This window comes from Lissotriton helveticus, chromosome 10 (genome assembly GCF_964261635.1).
Source record: "Lissotriton helveticus chromosome 10, aLisHel1.1, whole genome shotgun sequence".
NCBI lineage: Eukaryota > Metazoa > Chordata > Amphibia > Caudata > Salamandridae > Lissotriton > Lissotriton helveticus.
In genome coordinates this window covers 44771324-44795687 of record NC_136071.1, presented here as the reverse complement: position 1 = coordinate 44795687, position 24364 = coordinate 44771324, and the positions used below count along the sequence as shown (strand labels likewise).

General features: G+C 43.4%; 1 protein-coding gene across 1 annotated transcript in view; it reads right to left on the bottom strand.

The window, feature by feature from the left end:
• TIMM17B (translocase of inner mitochondrial membrane 17B) overlaps positions 1-24119 on the bottom strand; it is a 57491-nt gene extending 33372 nt beyond the window's left edge. Inside the window, exon 1 of the mRNA XM_078664726.1 lies at positions 23973-24119. Within this exon, the coding sequence (XP_078520852.1) occupies positions 23973-23998 (26 nt within the window). The 5' untranslated portion in view covers positions 23999-24119. The remainder of the gene's footprint in view (positions 1-23972) is intronic.
• Between the last annotated feature and the right edge of the window lie 245 nt (positions 24120-24364).

The following is a 24364-nucleotide window of genomic DNA, read 5'->3' as shown; positions in this document are numbered from 1 at the left end:
CAGCTATGTGTATACTGCTCCGTCCTTGCCCCTTCTCCAGGGCAGGTCTTGGGTGACGCTCAAACGGCGAAGTGAGATCCGTGTCAGAGAAAACAACGAGCTGGAGACCAGGCAGGGTCTCTGGAGTTACCGCAGCCAGGAGGGGTAGACCAGGCGTGACTGGGGCCTTTATGCCACTCTCCACGCCTGTGCCGCACGCTGGCTTTCTTTCTCTCGCCTCCCTCCTCTCGGGGTCTCTCTCTCTCTTGCTCTCTCTCTCCTGCCCAGCACTTTAACAGCGTTACAGGAGAGGCGACCTGTGACTGGCGACCGGTGAGACTACGTCACGACACCCCATCTTCTCCTGTCTCGCGCTTCTGCCACCCCTTCTCTTTCGTGTTCTCCCCCATGCCTTCCTTGCCCCTTCTCCCCTTCACGAATATCCCACATTATCCCTGGCATCTCTTTACGGTTCCCCCTCACATTTTCCCTGTACTCTGCCATTTTCTTTCCAATGTCCTCTCCCGAATGCACTGCCCCCATCTCTCTGCCCCATACCACGTCCCCTGTCCCCACACCTCGCCCTCACGTGCCCGTCTCCCCAGTAAGCGCTCCTGGTGTGCCCCTTCGTCGCCCTGCCCTGTCTCCTGGATAAAGCACATGGCAGCGCCAGATGTTGAACTCTCCTCCACAGGGCAGCAGCGCGGAGAGCCGCCCCAAGTCTCTCCCACTCACAACCCCCCCCCCTTCCCAAAGTGGTGATCGCGGATCGATAAAGGAAATGCTCACAAACCGTCAAAGTCGGAGATGAGGCCCTCCAAGTGCGCGTTGACGGCCGGATCGGACATCTTTCTCACCCTCTCTCGGTCCCAAGACAGAAAAAAAGTTTTAAAAACAGTCTCAGAGAAGCAAGAACGCCCACACTTTGATTGCGTCCGCGAATGTTTTCTCCTTTTTTCTCCTCCTTTTTTCTCGTTGCCGCTTCGCAAAAAAAATAATATAATAAGCATTTACAATGCAACGGAGGGGGGGCGGAAAGGCACGGAGAGCGGGAGAGCGGGAGGGGGGCGGGAACGGCCACACACTGACTGGGGGGGGCGGGAAACGAACCAACAGCGGGAGGGGGGACAGGAAAGGGAAGACTCACCTGGACTTCCTCGGCCGGCGGTCGGCCGCAAAATGGCCTAAACAAACCTCGACGAGCCCGAAAAAAAGCCCCGCCCACTGCTGCATGACGTGGCCAAAAGGGAAAAATTCTCGGGAACGCCCCCGAATCTGGTCCGGCCTTTGACGGACAGATCCGGCTCCCAATGGCTAGCCTCCATTTATGGAGCTAGCCAATGGGAGGAGGGGGCGAGGAGGGGGCGGATACCCGACCCAACAGAGAAACATAAGGATTTTGCTAGCGCATGCGTACTTCGTACGCATTGCCAGCAAAACCTAAAAATCACTGAAGAGCTTGAGCTTTGCCATGCAGATCAATTGAGCTGAGTCAGCACCATGCTCTCTTTAAGATTCTTATTGACAGAGCCCATCGCCACAGTGCAGGTGACTGAGCTCTGGCCATTTCCTGCTACACTTGACCAATGATAGACTGTGCAGTGCCCCATGCACCTATCCTGGATGTGAAGAGTAGGACTTGGGCCCTCCAGGGCCACAAATGGTGCTCACTATTTGAACACCACAGCAAGTACTGGTGGGACACAGCCATGACTAACGGACTCACCAGTAAAAACTGTAGATCACGTCCCCGACCAGGAGCTCCATCAAAAGGACTAATGAGCGCAACAAATAATGCTTCCAACCAAGCTCAGGGTCTGTCAAACTTTCATTTACCAGCTGGATGGCCCCCTTGATCTCAGAGTTTCAATCTTGGATGGTAGAGCTCAGCGATTTAGCTATCTATAACATGAAACAGGACGCTCTATTGATGTAGAAGCATAACTCTTGCTATGCCTTTCCAGAACAAATTAAAGAGAGGAGCAACGTCTTGTTGTTAATCGCCCTGAAGTGGGGTTTCCCCCGAAATACGTGTTGGCTGCTTACCTTGACATAGACTGTGAATAGGCCTGCAAATTTCAGCATTGGATGCCAATATCGAACTCGCTTGTTCTACATTAGGAAATCTAAGCGCTATGTCATATGATTTTAGATATAGATGCTATTATTTCTTTTTGATGTCATACTTCTATTTTTCTAAATGAACTTAATGAAAAGATGATTCATGGAATAATAAACTTTTTTTAATGCTATATTGTACTTCCAAGCTATGTTGATTGCATCGAGTGCACTGATACAATTGGATCCACCCTGTAACCTTTTTTGTTTCATTACATTGCGGCTGGTGGCATATTTCTCGTCTATTTCATGTAGCAGATAGCAGACCCTAGTAGCTGACCAAAACTCCAACCCTATCCTATAGATGGGGATTTGCCCAATAATGGTCATCTGTGCAGCAGTCTGTGGACAGACCATGCCAAAATAGAGAGATGATGTGTTTGAAGCTGGGTTCTCCCTGTAGTTGCATTCCAAAGCCAAGAGGTTGTAAGTGAGACCTGTTGACCAATTCTGTGTTTCAGTGAGGTGTTTTTAGGATGGTCTGTGTGTGCTGTATCCCAGTAAAGGTGCAGGTCATTTGACCATCTGTTTAACCAGTGTAATTCTGTCTGTGCAGGGTCTTTGTAGACCTTATGCTATATGAAGTACAACTGCACTTTGAGTGGTTAGTGAAGTGTTCAGGGGCATATTGGGATGCGTGCATTGCGGAGCATATTTATGTTGAGTCTATCATCAGTCTGTTCGGCTGGAAACAGGTGTAGCAGAGTAATTTGTTGTTTGGGTCAGCCGAGGTAGGCCATTTTATCAGTGGTTATTATCTGCAGAGGGAAGTGGTATCCAGGTATTCCACCTCCTTGTGGCATGGTCTCCCTTGTCTTTATGTACCCATTTATTATCTTGACATGTCGTGTATTTCTATAGGTTCTGATTCGATCCCCCTATTCCTGACCCTATTCTGGTTAAACTTACTAGCTAGTTAACTAACAGTCAGCCCATGAGGCAAGAAAACCCCCATGATGCAGATACCGTTATCTGACGCAGTCACACTACGGCACAGGAACGTGTTATCTGATTAGGTCATAACGCTTGAGATCTAATTAGACAAGCGACATTCCTCCAGCCCCTGATAAGGCATACGACGTTCTCATAACAAATCAAACCTATGACAACCTGGATAATCCGTGCGGCCATTGTTTTGATTTCACAGAGAACTTTAGTAAAGAATGTGCTAACGAGCAAGTCGTATGACATCTTTATTGACGTACCTATGTCCATCCTTACGTCAATCCCGGCACCTTTAAGGTATAAATATTGCCGACCTTGCCCTATGCAAACACACGCGTGGTGACAAGACGGAGCAGCCATACTTGCCGAAGCCGAGAGCAGAAGCAGACCCCGCAGGCAGCAGCCCCGCCTTCCTGACGCGCTGAGAGACGCGCTGCTATCTCAAGCCGAGAGACCCAGCACCGGCGCTTCTGGGCAGCCCTCGCAGGCAGCCTGGAATATCGAGAGCAGAGAAAGAGATACCATTCCTCATTCATCCTAAATTCCAGGTACAGAACTGAATAACCCCTCCTAGAGAATTCTTTAGTTATTCACTTGGCAAAAACAAACTTAACTTAAACTGTAACTTTCTATTCCCGCCCACGCATTAGACTTAGGTCAGGTACACGGGGTAGGCGTATTTAGAAACACCAGTTGAGTACGTTTAGTCAAATGTATATGTGTATGTAAATATATTTTAATCATTTTAAACATCATATGGCTCAGAAACCATATCAATGTTTTTACAGTATTATTTTATACTATTGCTTCTAATGTATGCACTTTACTTAACTATAAGTATTGCAATAATATCGATCCATTTCTCTTGTACGAGAAAAGAGACTGATCAATAAATAACATCTTTTATTGAACACGCCCGTCTCTTCCTTTTCTCTACATTCTGATGAGACTAAGAATGCACGTACTGACTGAGTAAAATAATTGCCTTGTGCTCACACGACTCTTGAGATTGACTCTTGATTAGGGGAGAGCAAAGTTGTCATGTTCTATGGTTGTCAGAAACTAAATCCCTTCTTGTCTAATCAGGGGAGTTCATCCTTCCTTGAACATTCGAGAAAGTTTCTAGCGAACTCTGAGCTTAGCTGGCAAACCCAAAAATTAAGTCTAGTTTCGACAGTAGTAGACCTAGTTAACGTCTGGCCTAGGCCTTTACTACTGTAGGTACTATTCCAATGCGCAGAGCCTATTGGGAAAATAGGAGCTACACTACATGGCGCCCAACGCGTTTGGAAAGGGCGATAAAACTAACGTAAGACATTTAGAGTAACTCAGTCGTGCTTTCTCACTCAGACCCCTTTTCCCAAATACTCCAAAGACGTCTGGAGTGGGTGAAAGGTTATAATATCCTCCAAAACCTCGCAGGAGGGAACTCCTATGTATGGTTCTTGGTCTAGTCAACGTTGAAGGATAAAACAGTTCCAAAATATTGTGCACCTAATCTCTGTTTCCATAAAGAAACCTGATCTGCAAACAAAAATAATACCATCCTGTCAGTAAAATGGGAGACAGCGATGGAGAAAGAGAGGCAATTAGATTAGCTACTGAAATAGCAGATGCTGATGCTACCATGCAAGCAGCAGACGCGGATATAATACTTATTCCGGTCATTAAAAGGAGATCTATAACCTTAAAACTTATAGAAAATGGACTGACACCTAGAGGTGGCACAGTCATATTCGTAATTGAGGCACACGAATATCGGCAGACAGAGGTATACTATACATGGATATATTTTCCAGCAGCAAATGCTGTAACAAAGTACTTCCACTATTACAAAGTAGAGGAACCTCCTGAAACGTACACTCCTTTCGAGGAGGTGGAAGTACCACTCAAATTCCAAGAGCATTTGCTCTTATTTGATGGCGCCCTAATACATAACAATCACATTACAAGGCTCGGTCCTTTAGGAAGACCAGGAGCAACGTGGCCAGTCCTAGCCGGATACACACCACATCCAGACATCGAAAGAATGCCTGCAGCAGAGCTATTAATACAGCTAAAACAACTACTAAAAATTCATAGACAATTAGTTCAGTATGTAATGCGGACTTCAACAATTCAGCCAGCGATTAAAATTCCACAGCTGACCCCTCACCAGGGGAACACAAATAAAATCACACCACAGAACATCCAATCCTGCCTAGGTAAAGTTCCAGCTAAACGGGAACAAATACCATTCTGGTTGGCACAGAAAATTACCCAAATAGAGGCGGTGTTTCCTGACACCACCCCATTAGAAAAACACAGGATTCTGACTATATGTCTCCCAATGGGAATCGCACCACACATTGAGGACTGTGACACTTGGGGTACAGTCTTTGCTTCCATCTATACAAAAACGCACGGTGTTCCATCCATTTCGGTGATACCAGATGTGCTAAAACAAATTCAAGATGAATACGGTCCAGAACCTGCTTTAACTCTTGGTATGAAATTACTGAAAGACTTCAAGCAGGTCTCGGCTATATTACTAGCCAACATAAAGGGTGAAGCAGCAAACGTGGCGATCCGCCAGAGGTTAAAAGAGACAGATATAGCAGACCAACCAGCTGAAATTGCCAGAATCATAGAAAAATCCTATGAAGAACTAGGCAGAGATAGTCTAGGTGGAATACCAGTAAAACCGCAACTGACTACAAGTCCAGAAAAAATATTTTTTAATAATAATTCACCAAAAAAGAACTGGGATGGAAATAAACAATCCAATCGTAAAGAAAAGAAATTCCAGTCCAGAGGAAGGTCTCCTAGGCGAAGAGAGAAATCTCCGAACCCGAGACAAAGGTCACCTCAGAGTGAACCCTCTGGGAATAGATATAACCTTAGAAATAGGGATAATATTAAAAAACCTGATAGATATCAAGACATTGATACACGTCCGTCTCAATCTTTTCAGAATTCCTCGCAGAAATCGGAAAGAAGAGGACGATCAGAAGAGCACGCCAAGTCCAAAGACAAGGAACCTGCTCAACTGAAAAAGAAATCACAATTTCCAAAAAAGAAGGTAGCCAGTATCAAGGTAGTTAACAATGCCGAGAATACTGAGGACACAACTGAAAAACGGAGAATGGGCTCAGACAATGCTAGACAGCGCAGCAGAGGTGAGCATAGCTCGCAAAGTCCTTATGAATCATCTGGAGACAGTGGACACGAATGAATACCTTCAAGTGGAAACTGCAGATACCAGAGTTAGCAAGCCCCACAAAATATACGAGATAACATTACGTATAGAGGGAGATAAGACTAGGAAAATAAGGGGACTATTTTGGGATAACCTATCCAAGGGCTATGACATCCTTCTAGCTGAAAAAGACTGGCCACCAGAGTTTGTCAGGGAGTGCCCTCATGGCGAAGAAGTAATTATGCCTGCCTTCTCGAATCAAATACCGATTCATAAAAAATATACACTTGCTAGAAAGTGGGCAGTGGCCTTAGCACCTGCTTTATATAAAAATCATGTAGGATGGGATGAGGATTCTCCTCCTCACAAAGTCCAGTTAAAATCACAACCTACTGCACAAAGGCAGTACCCAATTAAGCAAGAAGCTAAAAAACAAGTAAATGAAATACTAGATCAGCTAGAATACCAAGGGGTGATTGAAACTTGCACCTCACAAATGAACAATCCTTTGTTTCCGGTCTCCAAACCAGACAATTCGTACCGTCTAGTTTTGGATTACCGACACCTTAACACATGTTGCAAAACTTTTGCAGTGCAAAACTCACACAGTGCTGCACTAATGAATAACATAGTGCGCAAAAAATACAAAACAACCTTGGACATCTCCAACGGATTCTTTTGTCAAAACATAGCACCAGAGAGCAGATATTTAACTGCATTTTCAGTAAATGGCACTCAAAAACAATTCTGTCGGTTAGCCCAGGGATACAAGAACAGCCCGGGGGTATTCTCAGCAAGAGTAACAGAATTACTACAACTATATGATGATGAAGCATTATCTTATGTCGATGACATTTACTTAACAGATGATGACTTGGAGACTCACTTGAAAAGAGTGAACACCATAATACTTGGTTTCGCTGCAGAGGGTTACAAATTCAACTTCAAAAAGTCTAGAATTGCCCATCTGACGGTCCTATTCTTAGGATATGAGTTATCAAGTGAAGGCAAAAGCCTGGCAGACAATTTCCTAGAGAAATGTGCCGTAATCCAAGCTCCTAAAACACTAAAAAACCTACAGTCAATTCTAGGCTTCCTAAATTTCGGAAGAACTTACATTGCAAATTACGCAGAAAGGGTCAAACCCCTTTACGATCTAATTAAACCAGACTTTAAAAGATCCAGTTGGACTCAAGCACACACAGAAATTTTGAGATCCTTACAAACAGACATGCTAATTAAAACAAAATTAGAAACCCGTGATAATACACGCAACCTTGTGATCCGAGTCATCCCAGGGAGATACGGATTCACATACCTAACCTCTAATGAGGGAGATAAGGTACCAATTGCATTCAAATCACATTTGTACACAAAAGCTGAACAGAGATTCAACAACAAAGGAAAAATTGTTCAAGCAGTTCAAACCGCAATAGCTAGAGAAAAAGACATAGCTGACGGTAGACATATCACAGTCAGAACAGCAGAATCAGCTTTTGAGGCATTAACAACACCGTGTAATTTACCAACAACAACATTGGATCCAGAATGGTTACAATGGGTAAATTCAATCACAACGGACAAAGTATATTACTTCTTTGATCCAGAACTAGAAGAATTAAAAAATCTAAAATATGAAAAAACGTATCCTCTGCCAATCGACATTCTGCCTCTACGACATTACGCCTGTGTAATCTATACAGACGGACATGCTCAACCCTCCGTTTGGGGAGAACATGCATACAATCCCACATGTGAGATTACAAAAGAAGTGTGGCACGGAGGTAAACTAAGACCTCTATTAACAAAATCACACTCAGTAGAAACTAATTCAGAACTACAAACTGAAATATTAGCTTTGAAAATGGCGCTAGATAATGCGGATCGCGAATTCCCGACACTTATAGTGTCAGATTCATATTTCTGCGTCAAAGCATATAACAAGGATTTGCAGACCTGGATTCAGAACGATTACAAAGATGACACGGATGCACCAATAAAGCAGAGACTGCTCTGGGAACAGGTAGCTCTTTTGAAAAAAGAACTACCAAAGACTCACGTGACACACTCACTGAGTCACCAGCGTGATGGCGTTCACGTTGTAGGGAATTCATTGGCTGAAACAGCCGCAGCGGCAGCCAGTAAACCGGCTCCCGTAGATCGAAAAAAGCGTACATTAAAATACATTGACGGCGAAACATTGCTGGCAGTAAAAACGTCATCAAAAGGCGACTGCTCGGCGTTACCGATCAACTATCCACTCAATTACACATACATCATAGATGCAAACTCCATTCCTTTTGCTCGAATCCCTGGAGTGGGGGATAGAGTGATTCCAAACATGGACAGGAGAAACTTGTTAATCGCAGACGCACACATGGGCGAGGGTCTCAGACACCTTAAATTAAAGGATTCTCTGGAAGAATTACAATCACGGTACTGGTGGCCAGGCATGAGCCTGCACTACACCATGTTTGTAAAAAACTGCCCAAACTGCAACAGAGATCGCAGTGGGGAGAGAAGCAGTTTAATACCTCGTCGTATCAAGGCAGATAACATCACCACTAAAAAGAATGGCTTGCGATTAACATATACAGGCTAGTTCCCACTTATAATGTAGATCCACAACACTCGGCTGACGTCCGGACTGTTATACAAGATTTGCGAGTCTAAATGGCATATACGCTAAGAGCATGCTACGTTCGACCATTTTTTTTTTTCCTTTTCTCAGGCAATCCAGCCTGGGGGGGGAAAGAATGGCCAAATGAGCACAGCCCAGCGGGAATCTTCTCACTTCCTTCCTGAGGGTATGGGATGGTGTAAAGAAAAAACCAAGACAGAAAGCAATCTATAATAGAAAGGATATTAGGTTCGGGAGCTGGGTGGGTCAAACATCTAATAAGTGTCCAACGTAGTCTTAATAACTTGCCAAGAAATTCTCTGAAGGGATTCAGTCCGTACGAATTATTATTCGGAACTAGGATGTTGATCTCTGACCTTGATAGTCAGACTTCAGTGGTAACAGAAAAAGGCTTTGATGTCAAAGACCGTTTGGCTATTTTGCAGGACTTAAACAAAACAAGAAAAGACCTGAGCAACATACAGTTGAAAGAACAGCCAACGACCACTGAAGAATCACCACCTGTCCCAGCAAGACCTGTCTGGATTCCAAAAGTCGGGGATCTAGTCAGGGAGAAGATCGCGGTAAAGAAGGAATTTGGGCCTTCTTACAGAAAAGCAGTTCCTGTATTGTCTGTCAACGGGACAAGATCAGTTGTACTACCGCCACTTGCTGGAAAAAAGGAGAACCGAGTTGTATCCATCGACCTGGTAAAACCACAACATGTGGCCGATAACCAACAGTAGGCCAAGTGGACTCCCAATAAGTAGCAGAACACCAAGGTTTGCTACCAGTACAGAGGTCCTATCAAAGAGGCTCATCACATTCGAAACGCCTACGGAAGAACAACAAGGACTATGCAACAATGCAATAGAACTTAGACCTCTGAAAACCCAAATAAAGACATTTAGCAGAGACACACCAATCTATACAGAAGTACCAAGTGAAAATGCGAGAAACAAAAATCCTGAACCAATTGGAACAATTGACAGAACTGCATCCGGTTACTTCATCAACTTCGATGATTCCTCTGACGGCTTCAGCGAACAAAAGACACAGCCATCATCAAAATCCTTTAAAGACAAAGCTAAGGAACTTTTGAAACAACTGAAAGAAACATATCTAGTTTCTCCATGGATTGAATTTTGGGTGGGTTTTGGTGCATTTATCCTCATACTTTGGCTCATCATGGTATTTACCTTGGGACGCTTCATTGAGGGAAAATATGCTAAAATGGACACAGCAAGTCAGAACATCAACTTGGTCCTCAAACCACACACATCTTCACACGTCGAGAAAAGAGAACTTTCTTCAGAACTTTCTTCAGCCAACTTCACAGCAATTCCAATACCTGGTGGGGTAGCCTGGGACAACACTGACTATGAAATTTATGGTCCGGTCGAGATCCTGAAATATCCACACCAAATCAAGATCTCCTTGAGTGACTTTGCAAAACCAAACTCATTTGCTGATGATTGGGACTTTGAAAGTATAAACAATATGATGTCTGACTTAGTAATGTCTGCTAAATTTACAAAACATGATTATTTGCAGGGTTCTACAAATTATGACAGCATGTACTGCTATAACCATTATGGTAACCATTTCTTGCATAAATCTGCACAACCTAGAAATGTTTTAAATTTTAATCAATGGGAACATTGTGCTACACCTCCAAAAGGGAGCTCTAGAACCGTGTATGGCAAATATTCATATTTTTCAGGTTTTAACATAACTAATGCTGAAACATTTTATTACAAATTGTCAAACAAGACAGGGATGAAAACCATGATAACCAACACAAAATTGATATATTCAGATTCTTTCTTTGAAAAAATGAATACTTTTGGATTTGATTATTGGGACAAACATGTTGATTTGAAAAGTGTTTGGGGTACAAAAGAATGGCAAGTACAGGGTATAGAAGCTTTGTTTAGAGCCTGCATGATCCCAGAACAAATGATATTTTTAAATGACACCGTTCAACAAACCACCTGTCTTGGCTTAGCCAAAATCAAAGATTTAAATACCCTGTCTATTCCAAAGCCAACAATGTTTAGCAATAACTCTGAAACAGATGAAGAAATAGACATAAACCATATACTTAACCAAAACAGAACACATCCTGATTGGAAACAATGGTTGATCTGGCCCACAGATACAAATAACTGTCAAGATAGATTCCTGAATAAAACACAGGGTTTCAAAATGAACAGGCCAGACCCTAGATATCCCCAAAGACATCACCCAGGGATAATAACAACCTACAGTGTGGGCAAATTATGCCTTCAATGGCTACAAACTTCCACACTGCCTGAAATTAAGCAACACCTAACTTTACTTACTGATGGTGCTGACTTGCGTGATTTCATAATGGGACCACGCAAACAGCGTCAAAAGCGTTTCATAGCAGCCTCTGTATATGCAGCATACAATGAGGCCTGGAAGGTTACTCAAATTGAAACAGCAGAAAGAATACGGGAAATTGACCGTATTAATTTGGAAAAATCACTTTCTGTAGTGGACAATGGGTTAATGACTCTGTCCTCCAGAATTTTTTCATTGGACAGCATTGTGTCTTCAGCAATCGATATATTATCGCAAGACTTACTGTTATTACAACATGGTCAGTCACAATTGCGTTCTATTGTACAGCTTGGCTGGACGTTACAAAATCTGCGTTCAGGCTATGTGCCTTGGCGTTTAATCAACACAACGTCACTATTTCAAATCTTTAACCTTACTGATAGACAAATCGGTATGGCTCAGAAGGGTGCTGATTATACAATCTTGAGCATTGAAAAACTAGAAAGATTACCGTTGACAATGTCAGAACGACCTGTCAGTGAATGGATAATCCACGGAATCATAAATATTCCAATCTCAACCTTCAGGTTTCAATACTGCCAAAAATATATACAGGCTGGCATGTACGAGAAATTGGGAAAGGGGTACCTTAAAACAACTTGGAACCTGCCCTATTCACATGCATGTGTCAGTAACAAAGGACAGAAAGTGTTTCTTAGTGGCAACAATTGTGCTATGTCACTAAGCGGCACGCTTCTGTGTAACGGTATTAGTTTGCACGGAGCCTGTGAAGGGAATTCATACAACCTTTCATGTCACCAGCAAGGCGCACCTGCAACTGAAATAGAACCATTCTTTCAAAGACTCTATAATGGGAGTTACATTCTTATTGTAGACCGCAGATGCTGTAGTCTTATGCCCGGGACTCCTTATCTCGTCACTACGACGGCGAAGGTCAAGTGCTGTGGACGTTCTTTGTTTCCCAGCTCCTTTCCAGACAGGGAGGCAAGGGCATGGCCCGGTTTGAAAATTACTTCTATTCGAATAGACACTTTAAGCAGAATGAAAACAGTGCTTCTTCAGACGCCTACAAGGCTCACGTCATCTAAAGAAACGTATGATCTACAAGTCGCAAGGACGACTGCAGAGATACATACATTATTATCAACTAATTCCCCCGTACATTTCGCGGAAATCCTGAGCGAAATCTTAAATATTTCTGATACCACTGGGGTCTCAAAGGTATTTAAGACAGTATTTTCGATGGCATTAACACCATTCAAAGCCATACTGGGTATTTTTCCAGACTTCGTCCATTCGATTTTTGGCGGACTTCCCCTGATCCTAGGACTAATTGCAGGAATCCTATTCCTAGTCCTTATTTTTCGTTATGGCAACCCATGTCACAGATCAAACTCTCGCGACAATGGAAGATACGATCCTAGCCATTGGATACCGGGACCGGATATCAAAAATCCTGGGACTATCCCGGCTTAGAGACCTAAACATGACTTGGTTTCTATCATTTCGACCAATGTGGCAAAGGTGTGTTTTACCTGTACTAAGGTGTCTGCTATGCGGAGAAGAATGCGTGTTAGACACCTGTCTGACGCTACAATCGGATGCGCCGGTGGATGCAGATACACTGTTGGTTCCTACCAAGGTTCACGCACTGTGCTGCCCTCAAAGGCTGCCAATTCTGATGACGGCATTCCTGGAATCTTCACCACTGCGATTGAAGAGTAGTGAAGTTCAAGATGAAAGCAGCATCGAACAGGTACGACCTTCTGTCAGCAATGCAAATCAGAATGTCAATGGAGACAATCATGCGCATGAATGCATGGTTACCCCTATTTCCGACTTAGAGGAACTTTCCCATGAAGCTGTTGACAGTTTTTTCGAAAGCCTGAATGATATGATGTTCTCTCCGGAACAGAAATAGAGACTTTTGAGTAAACTCGCACACGGCGTTCCCTGAATTCGGCCTTCAACTTTAAAAATAAAGTCACATGAACAATTACAATCCAGTTCACGGACAGCAACTTTTTTCAGCAAGCCCCTAAAATATTTTTCTATATATTTTTTCCCGGGACACTGATTTTCTGCTTAAAGTAAGAGACTATTCCTAGAGAACTAAGATTTCTATTTTAGATACTTTATAGACTTTATAGACTTTAGCTGCCCGCTGGTATGTTCGCAATAGATTTTATGTGATGAAATGGTTTCGACCTTTTTTCTGTATAGCCATATTAAGAGCCATTTCATGTGTATTTCTCATATACCAACAAGCAATAATGCATAACAATGCGTGTTTACTTTTGCATTTAATTCATAGCTTAAGTGCATACAATATATATGACTGCAATTTTTTCAGTATATTTGAAAATTTCGAAATGCATTTATGTATTTTGGGGTGGTAAGGTATACACTATACTCTATAGTATGTTGTACTATGTTATACTATGCATAGATTAGTAGATATGACCATAGTTAGCGTGGAGTGGGTGTCGTGTATTTCTATAGGTTCTGATTCGATCCCCCTATTCCTGACCCTATTCTGGTTAAACTTACTAGCTAGTTAACTAACAGTCAGCCCATGAGGCAAGAAAACCCCCATGATGCAGATACCGTTATCTGACGCAGTCACACTACGGCACAGGAACGTGTTATCTGATTAGGTCATAACGCTTGAGATCTAATTAGACAAGCGACATTCCTCCAGCCCCTGATAAGGCATACGACGTTCTCATAACAAATCAAACCTATGACAACCTGGATAATCCGTGCGGCCATTGTTTTGATTTCACAGAGAACTTTAGTAAAGAATGTGCTAACGAGCAAGTCGTATGACATCTTTATTGACGTACCTATGTCCATCCTTACGTCAATCCCGGCACCTTTAAGGTATAAATATTGCCGACCTTGCCCTATGCAAACACACGCGTGGTGACAAGACGGAGCAGCCATACTTGCCGAAGCCGAGAGCAGAAGCAGACCCCGCAGGCAGCAGCCCCGCCTTCCTGACGCGCTGAGAGACGCGCTGCTATCTCAAGCCGAGAGACCCAGCACCGGCGCTTCTGGGCAGCCCTCGCAGGCAGCCTGGAATATCGAGAGCAGAGAAAGAGATACCATTCCTCATTCATCCTAAATTCCAGGTACAGAACTGAATAACCCCTCCTAGAGAATTCTTTAGTTATTCACTTGGCAAAAACAAACTTAACTTAAACTGTAACTTTCTATTCCCGCCCACGCATTAGACTTAGGTCAGGTACACGGGGTAGGCGTATTTAGAAACACCAGTTGAGTACGTTTAGTCAAATGTATATGTGTATGTAAATATATTTTAATCATTTTAAACATCATATGGCTCAGAAACCATATCAATGTTTTTACAGTATTATTTTATACTATTGCTTCTAATGTATGCACTTTACTTAACTATAAGTATTGCAATAATATCGATCCATTTCTCTTGTACGAGAAAAGAGACTGATCAATAAATAACATCTTTTATTGAACACGCCCGTCTCTTCCTTTTCTCTACATTCTGATGAGACTAAGAATGCACGTACTGACTGAGTAAAATAATTGCCTTGTGCTCACACGACTCTTGAGATTGACTCTTGATTAGGGGAGAGCAAAGTTGTCATGTTCTATGGTTGTCAGAAACTAAATCCCTTCTTGTCTAATCAGGGGAGTTCATCCTTCCTTGAACATTCGAGAAAGTTTCTAGCGAACTCTGAGCTTAGCTGGCAAACCCAAAAATTAAGTCTAGTTTCGACAGTAGTAGACCTAGTTAACGTCTGGCCTAGGCCTTTACTACTGTAGGTACTATTCCAATGCGCAGAGCCTATTGGGAAAATAGGAGCTACACTACAGACACAAGAGCGTGTGGGCTTCCTATCCTGTTGGGGCTCACCAATGAGCGTGGTGTGATCGATGCATATGGAGAGAACACACAGGTAGATCATATAGAGAAGAACATTCTGTTCATGGACAAATCAGTGGAGCAAATCATAGCTCTAATTGTCTGTAACCAACGTGAGGCAGATAAGCTGTCTGACAGATGAGTGGTAGTTCTGCCGTTTGCAAAACAGTGAATGAGAGTTCTGTCTATACAGAGGAAGGGGACAGTCAGCTCAGCAAGGAATTGTTTTGCAAAGGTGAATAATAGCTGTGCCGATGATAGCAATTGAGGGGTAGTTCTGCTACGACAGATGGGAGATAGCTATGCTTTCTAGACCATGTGAGAGGCTCAGTAATGAATGACTAGTGTCCGCAGTAAGGGAAATTGGGGCTCCTTGCCCCAGTCTCTGTATGATTAATAGCTTATTTCGTGTCCAGGTTCATTCTCCCACCTCTGCCCAGGGGGTTCTTATGAACAGACGGGCCCTGAACTTTCAGTTCAGTTGTAAATAAATTCACTTGCAGCTAAAGAAAGGCTACCTGTCCCCCTTTCACTTATGGATACATTTAACTGTAGAACGCAAAGCTCCAGAGAGTTGATATGAGGAACAGCTACTGGAGTGCAGTTGCTCATTTCCCCATCGTAGGCTTCTCCAACAAGTAGCTCATGAGCTACTAGTAGCACGCAATCTACCTATAAGTAGCTCTCCTATGTGCATACCATCCTACTAAATTAGAACCTTTTGCTTGGTTGAATGTATGTATGCCAAAATTGTATAGTCATGACAAAAATGTGCATATTTCAGAACTTATAAGGTGATGTTTGGAGAAAATGGCTGAATTTCCAAAATATACTGAAAGCTGATTTTGAGAGATAAATCATGTAACAAGACTTATTACTTTCATGCTAGGAGCATTGCAGCTATGGCTGTTATGTATTACCCATGTAAAAGCATTACAATTTGACAAAGCCTTTTTCACATTACAGCTGGCAACCATGCCGATGCATTGAGGTGATTACTGTCGGTAATCTTGTATATGGCCTCCACTGTCATCTTGTCTAGTGTGGTCACTATGACAACACTAATAATATTAGTAGCTCACAATGATTCCCATTGAACGTAAGTAGCTCTTATTACACAAAAGGTTGGAGACCCCTGCCCTGTAGAGTGTGGGCTCTAACTACACAAAAGCTTGGAGATCCAGGGCCCTATAGAGTGTGGGCCTGGCAGAGGATATGGACACAGGGATACAGGTTTCTGAAAGACGAGCCCTAGCACTCCCGGTTATAAGCTCAAGCTGGACCGGTGAACTCTGTCCCGAACAGTAGTGCCCGGGGTAACTAGGGCACAGTAATTCTAAGAATTAAGACAAAACCCCAACGTTTAGGCAGTAGGGGAAAATGGCAGTTCAAATCGCAAAAAAGTGCACAATTTTCACATTCTGTTTCGTTTAGTTATAGCTATAGTATTTACTGCACACACCTCACTTTTCTGTAAGCACTCCCAATTGTTGCACATTCAAACATTAAATGTAAAATGCAGAAGAAATAGTTTTTTTTATCAAGTTGCATCATTATAGATAGAATGATTTATAGAAGCACATCAATAAAACAGATGGGACCTCTTTAATTACTTGTGAATAAAACTTTTAAATTCACTTTTCGTGCACATCAAATATTTCGTAAAAGCTACAAGATAAAATGCACATGGTCCAAGTTAAAAGCATGGCAATAAAACAAAATATGTCCAACAGTCTTTGGCAAGAAGTAACATTGCCTGCAGCAGCCAGTAGCATGCACATTACCATGTTAGTTCCACATCAAATCAAATAGTAAGCTTATGCAATTAGCTCAGATCATATTGTATTGTAATTGTATTGTAATTGCATTTATATAATGTGTCAAACTGGCAGACTGGGATTAGATCTCCAGTTTCATGGGTCCAAAGTGGTCAATATAGTTTATAGTCTATCTTAACTTAGTCATACACTATCTTATCGCTTTTAAAATTAGCAGTGCTCAAAGTTGCTGAACCGTGTCCTTCATATGAGAGGCAAATTATGATGGCCTTCAACATGAAGCTGAAAGTCTAACCTATTTAATTTCCTGGTCATGCAACTTTACCCGGTGTCCTGCGTATACAGTAGAGAGTACTGAATGACAAAGGGGAAGACTATGCCTTCCTGTAGTGTAGTGATACTCAAAATACAGACCGGGGCGGGGTGGGGGGGATGCATGTGGCTTTCGCGACCTTTACATGCAGCCCCCTGATTAACAGGAGCACTGGGCTGCTGTTAACTCGATTCAGCACCAATATTAACCCCTTCCCTGCTGCCGTCGGCCGTCGCGCGCACTACCTCGCTGGTGCTGTGAACGCCCAACGGCCGACGCAGCCCCACCCATTTCGCGGAACCGCCACGAAATCGCGGCTAAGGGGTTAAAAAGAAATTATACAGACATGCCTGTATTTAAAGGCTAACTGAAGTGAAAGAAAATAACTAGGTTGTCCTCCACCACAACTCTTTTCAAAGGCATCTTGCAGCAAAAGTGTAAAAACACGTTAAGATCTCTTCAAAATTAAGAAATTATATTTCTTTAACATGCAGAACCATTTCACATTAGTATATCAGACTATATCAGTGCATTGAGAAGTATTTTAAGTGATAGTTTTCAAATATGAATTTAGGAATATGTACCCCCCAAACACACACTGACAACTATGCCAATAGTGAACTAAGAGACAAGTCAGTTATGTGCACCCTTTGGTGGCCAGGGTTGCTACATGAACATTATAGCTTATTAAATTAAACACAGGAGGTTTTGTAAGCGTGCATCCTGAAATCATATTTCAAGGTCCTATAATATGTGATAAATGAAAATGCAAGGAAAGTGAAAAGAAACAATTGCCTAGGATCACACAGTTTGGTAAAGTGGGGAAGCCGGGATTAATCCCAGGTGTTCTTGTTTCATATTGTGCAATTCGGCCACTAGATGTACATGCTTCGCTTCCCCTATACCCACCTTACAGCATGCCCGCCCCCGGATCGCCAACCTGCTGGCATCGACACAGCCCTCAGTCACATCACAGACCAAACTTTGCGACCCTTGGGAAAATGTTTGCAAGTACCCATGCTGTAGTGTATCTGGAGGCCAGAGTACCTAAAGGATATGGAAAGCAGATGAAGTACACCAGAGAGAAATGAGTGGGCATTGAGAAAGATGAAACAGATTGGGTGCGAAGAGAAAGCAAAGGATTCAAGAGCAGGTATAGAAAAGAAAGAGAATGCTTAGGAGCCATGAATCCTTTGAGTATTGCAAACCGCAGTGCCGTTGTAATACTTGCTGTGGCAAAGAAGTGCGGACAGAGGGTCATCCTACTGAGTGCAATGCGACAATAAGATTACCGGATCTATGACATTTACTTGGTCACGGTGAACTAGTTAAAGGAATGTCTGATCATTTATGTTGTGGTAGTAGAAATTCTGGCACGATGACCATTGGAAAGGGAGCATGTACTGCTCCATCTCACTGAAACACAGCATTTTAAGCAGCGAGCTTTCCTTTTACAAGCCACTGGTATTACAACAAAAGTAAAAACAAGCATTTGCAATGCAATAGGTCTCGCATTATAAAAGTTTGAGCTATTGGCATTGCTAATAATAATGCAACACCAATAACTCAAACATTCAGTAATGCCAGACCTATTGCATTGCAAATGCTTTGTTTGTCTTAAAATGGAAGATGGATTTAATGAATTTGCGAGATGTGTAAAACTGAACTTGTAGCCTATGTAGGGTTTATGGAATGTATGCCATTTTTATGTGTGATATGTCTATCTTAAAATGAATAAAGAAGTTTAAACAAAAATAAACAAAGTCACAATCCAAGGCAGCACACAATGTTGTAACCGCAAAGGATTTCCAGGAATATGAGTAATGAGAGACACCACTTTATCCCTCTCTTTTCTCTGAACAAAAAGGAAGGATTCTTCTGCTATTTCCATGGTACTCGTGAATAGCCCATTTCGTACTGTTGTTTTACACATGCATTCTGGTACTTGTGGACCTGTGTTAACAATGGGAGGCAAATTCAAAACCAATAATAATATTATGTACTGATACTGGAAATAATGCCCCTGAGATCTCTGCACACACACGGAGGCAGGTCCTCGAATGGTGCACACGCTTGGATGTACACACTGAAAGGCGGAAGCACCAACAGCACTGTGATATGTGATTTTAAATGACATTCTGGGTCACCACTACCATTATTTCTTAGCACTGCAATGTGATTGAACACAGCTCATCACAGCCACACAGGGCTATCTTTAGGGCAGTGCGACCAGTTAGGGCACCCCATACCCTCACCTCACATACACCTCACACATGCTGTGCACACATACACTCTCCACCTCTCTTTCTTTCCAAAGTTAGGTGGCTGTAAGGGGGTTTAGTCATGTCTAAATACAGAGTGGGGCAGCATGCATCCTTCTTCACTGGGGTTCAGTTAGAAAGCATTGCACCACACTCTGTATCTTCAGCTAACACTAAATAGTAGTCGTGTCAAGGTCTAGGCGTGATGAAGGGAGCATCACTTTGAATTTACTCCATTTCTAGGCCGCATGCATAGACAGAGATTATGCAGCAAAGCTGCATGTATAGCATCAGATGAGGTGTCCTAAAGGCTACATAGCATCAGTTCGGGGGTGTTACAGAGAGCACCCAGTAGCCGTGGGCCCTTCTGTAATATGGCTCATGGCAGGGCATTTTTTGTGATCCTAAGTGCGTTCCCAGGGCCGGCGCTAGGCATGGGCACTGTGTATGTAGGGGACACACAGCCAGGGCACCGCTGCTCTGCCCCAAAGGGTCTTGATGGAGGGCAGCCTCCTCATCGTGTGATCTCTGTCATCGCCTCACGTGCTGCTCACCCCCCTGCACTGAAAGATGGTCTAGTGATTGTACTGAAAGACGGACAAGTGGTTTTGAACTAATGATCCGCCTTTCAGTGCTGCACTTTACCCAGTCAGATGCCTGAACTAGTCTCGGGACAGCACGTACTCTACAGAGTATGGCGTGTTCACCCCTTCTGCGCCAGGCAGGCTCATTTAGGGGTGCACGCGGAATACATCGGAACCATGGGGCATTTTACTGAAGGAAGTGTGCATACTCCATGCAGAGCTTGGTACAGGGCGTGCAGCCTCCAAATGTAGCTTCCTGCATAAGAAGACGTGCACTTATTCTCAAAATATGGCGATCATATCATCCCAGACAGATCATCTAGGATAATTAAATTTATTAGGACAAAGGGGTCGTTTGGGGTGAAAGGGTCTATTAAGTTTCAGCATGTCTTCTGTAGACATGGATATTAATAGGAATGATATCTAAATAGCTGAAAGAAATGCAGAGCAGAGGAAATAAGTACATCCCCAACAGAGGTGTTATTCTGGAACAAGGGATCTTAACTTCAAGCATAAGGAGGCGGGCGGCAGCAAAATATTAATAGGGTTCTAGCTTGTAGTCCCGGTTCTGCAACGTAGGAATGTTCACCGAAGTAACAAGCAATAATTCTGACGTTCCTGCGTTGACCCCGGAGCACTTCTTCGTGTATGTATAATCCATTTAAAATTCCAATAGGGTGTGAATGCGCCTCTGTCTTTATGGTGAGGTACACCCTATCATAGACTAGCCGAAGTTACATTTCTTTTTATGGAAGAAGACAATGATCCTGAATATATGTCTCAAGCCTGCATTGCAGCATGTCATGTGTAGAAAGGAGAACAATGTATGAAGAGAAGAAGATTTCATTGAGATAAGAAAAAGGAAGCTGTTCCTTTAAGAACTCAGAAGGCTCCTCAACCCAGAGTGCACCTTACTGGCAAGTTGCCCCATGAAGTCAGTTCTTTTTTACTGTAACACAGGTATTGAACATCTATGCAGTTAATTTGCTTTCTAATGACCAACCTTACCAGCAGAGGACTAGGTTGGGTTTTATATGACTTCAGTTAAAATTCCTATGATGCATAACCAGGACGACCAAGTAATTAACTTTTTCTTCTGCATCTTAGGATCTTCACTGATAATCATAAACACTAGAATAGAATAGCAAGCTTATTCAAGTCTTTAGAAAAGCTTCTGTCAGGCAATATTAATTGTTTTTTTTCTGAAAATAACAAGTGAGGGTGAACAAACGATAAAACAGAGTAAAGAATAGTCTATTTAAAAGAGATTAATTAGGGTTTCTTGACGCATTTTTGCATCGGATTGAGCATCAGAATCGAATTTTAGTGAATTTCACTTAGCTGTGCTACATATGTCAGCTATCGATACATTTTTTAGTCAACCTACCTGCATTTTTTCTGGTAGAGTGCGTTCTAGGTTTGCCAGGTAATGGTTTGTTTGCTAACTGGTAGCATAATGTGATACAAGAAACTATCCAGTTAGCTATAGATTGTTTGGATGTGGCTATACATTGTAGGATTAGACCACAATTATTAACAAGCATCACTTCACCATAACACAGAGGAGAAACAGCTGCAGACCAGTCCCAAGAAACACAGACAGAAGCGATGGTACCCATTATTATAACGAGAAGGGGTGACAATCGTTTATTAGCAACTAATCGCATAAAAATAGTTTGTTTTTTTAAACAAAAAACACAAGAACGCGCGACAACAACAAAATCCGAAGCCGACAAACGTCGTCTTTAATATCTAGGCTTATGTGAAGCGAGACATGCAAAACTCCATGTCCATTGTACATCAATATCCACGTGCATTCTGAGATTGAGGATGAGAGCTGGAGGGAGCAATTAAAAACAAGACTCCATACACTCAGTGTATTTAAGCATAGGGCTGTTGTAAAGGCAGGGGTTGGGTACATATGGTAAGGTGATAGTGCACGTTGCACATCTGAGCCTAAGACCAAGAATGCTGTTGACAATCTCCCGCCACCAGTCTGCCAGTTGAGTAAAGATGCACATCTGTCTTATGGTGAGAAGTCCTCATCGCTTCAAAGAATTCTCAGTGCCGATACCAGGAGTTTGCGACGCGTCTGTCCAGTATAACCGGGAGGTCAACACTAAGGGCAAATAACTTCCCGGCAGAGAAGCCCCATTATCCCGCACCCAGGAAAACACACAACCGAGGCAGGGCCCGCGCTCCCTTTCCAAACAAACCTAGAAGCTTAGCTCCAAAGCCTCACCTGGTCCAGGTTCTCATCGCTGCCGCTGTCCTCCGTATCCGAGTCGATGACATTTCGGCCTTTCCGTTTCTTCACCATAGCTACAGCTTCCTCTCACGCTACTCGAGGCCGTGAACGGTGCGAAGGAACCCGGCCCCCCCTTCTGGGGTTGAGCGTACACAGCACAAAGGTAACTACGCATGCGCACTTCCGCCTCTGTGCGTGCAACTTACTCTGGGCACGCGCACTGCCAATTCCCTAACTCCAGGTGAAAGAAAAGAAAGACTGAAAAACGAAATGTGTCGAAAGCCTTAACCTGCGAGATGGTGAGAACGTGGCGGCCATTTTAAACTGCCAGTATTTGATACTGAAAGTCACACTCTTGGGATGTCATCCATAATACGAATGTCATATTGCTTAAATTATTATTATAATCACTGTAAGGTATGTACAAATTAAAGAGAGTTGTTCTATTTTCAGCTTTTTTGCCAATAATCCGTGTGTGTTAAAATGTTTAATAAGTGAAACGGAAGTCAGGCACTTTTGCCTGAGACGGGGGCGGGGCCTGCAATATGGCAGGAAGTCCCGCCCGCCGCCACAGCCGCCGAGGAAGAAGTGGAGCCGGCCGACTGATGGCCTCTCCGCATCCCGGGGCTCCCAGGTGCTGGAGGGAGCCCCGGAAGTGAAGTCCTGCCCCCTGGTAACAGCGCTGCCGTAGATGACACACTGAACACGCCGAAAGAGCCCGGTAAGTGGTGGGGGTCGCGTGGGGGTCGCGCGTGTGTTCGAGTGTGTGTGTGTGTGTGTGTGTGTGTGTGTGTGTGTGCGTGTCTGTTGTGTGTCTGTGTGTGTGCGCGTGGGCTTGCGTGTGTGTTTGCGTGTGTGTATGCAGAGTGTGTGTGCCTGTGTATGCCTGTGTATGTGCGCATGCGTGAGTGTAGAGTGTTTGCGCAAGGGAATGTGGACAGGAGAGGGGCACGGCGCCGTGCGCGCTCACGAAGTGAAAACTGAGCTACTCTGCGCTCGTGCACCCTTTCCTGTCCACATTCCCAATAACGGATCACAATAGATGTCGAAGCAGACTCTGCTATCAATGCTTCGCATTGAAGCAGAGGTCGTGCTTCGACCTAAAAACAGCTCGGCTTCCATACCACATGATACTAGTCTGGTTGAAATTGCCACATCCCATTGGCATGGAAAAAATACTGACACCTGGCTTTGTCCTAAAAGTACCAGTCAAGCATGGAATAGCTTACACCCTTAGGCAGAGACTATTATGAGTGATAAATGTAGGTTTGCGGGAAGACTCCATGAAGAGAGCAGATCAGAATGTTTACATAGTGATGAAATATTCAGGTGTCCCAACTACATTTATGGTCCATTCTTGTAGACCAGCAAGAATTATTATTCGGTAGGAAAGTTTAGAAGAAAAGTACTAGTACTTTAAGAGAATATTTCATTGTAGTCATAACCACTACTGTGGAACGGAGGACATGACTTCATTAGTTTTGGGAGTGAGACATAGCCCGCCCCCACACTCTCACAATGGTAGATTCCACACTTGCCCCCTTGGTGAATGGTATATTCTACCATCCTCTGGGTAAGGACAGCAGTTATAGTTCACCTCAACTGTGAGAAAGGACTTATCCAAGCCCCACTCCTCCCATAGAAAGGTATGTGCCCTCGAAATGTGGACTTACAGCCCCTGTCTCCCTCCCAGCCTTCAACACTGATAGTTACCAGGGCTCTCTGGCATATTCCTCCATCTTGCGCTCCCATCAGCCTCTGAAACAGGACAGAAAACCTTGACCCCGCGTGCCACCTCCTCTGCGGTGTGACGTTGCAACAGCTCTTGTCACGTGCACATGTAAAAACCAAAGCGTATAAAAATCAGCGGTGGACATCTTTAAACAGGTAGCGGTAGTTGACAGTAAGACGTTACACGTTTTAAGAAATCGATGGCAAACTACATTCGGGCATTACGCTCGCGAACAGAAGCGATGGACTCAAATGCAGCATACACATTGGAAATTTTACAAGACGAGTGGGTTGCTATCGCTCGTGTCTTCGAGCACCGTGTCCCAATCCAAGATGGCCACCACGCCTAGAGTCGGTTACGATGAGTAGTTCAG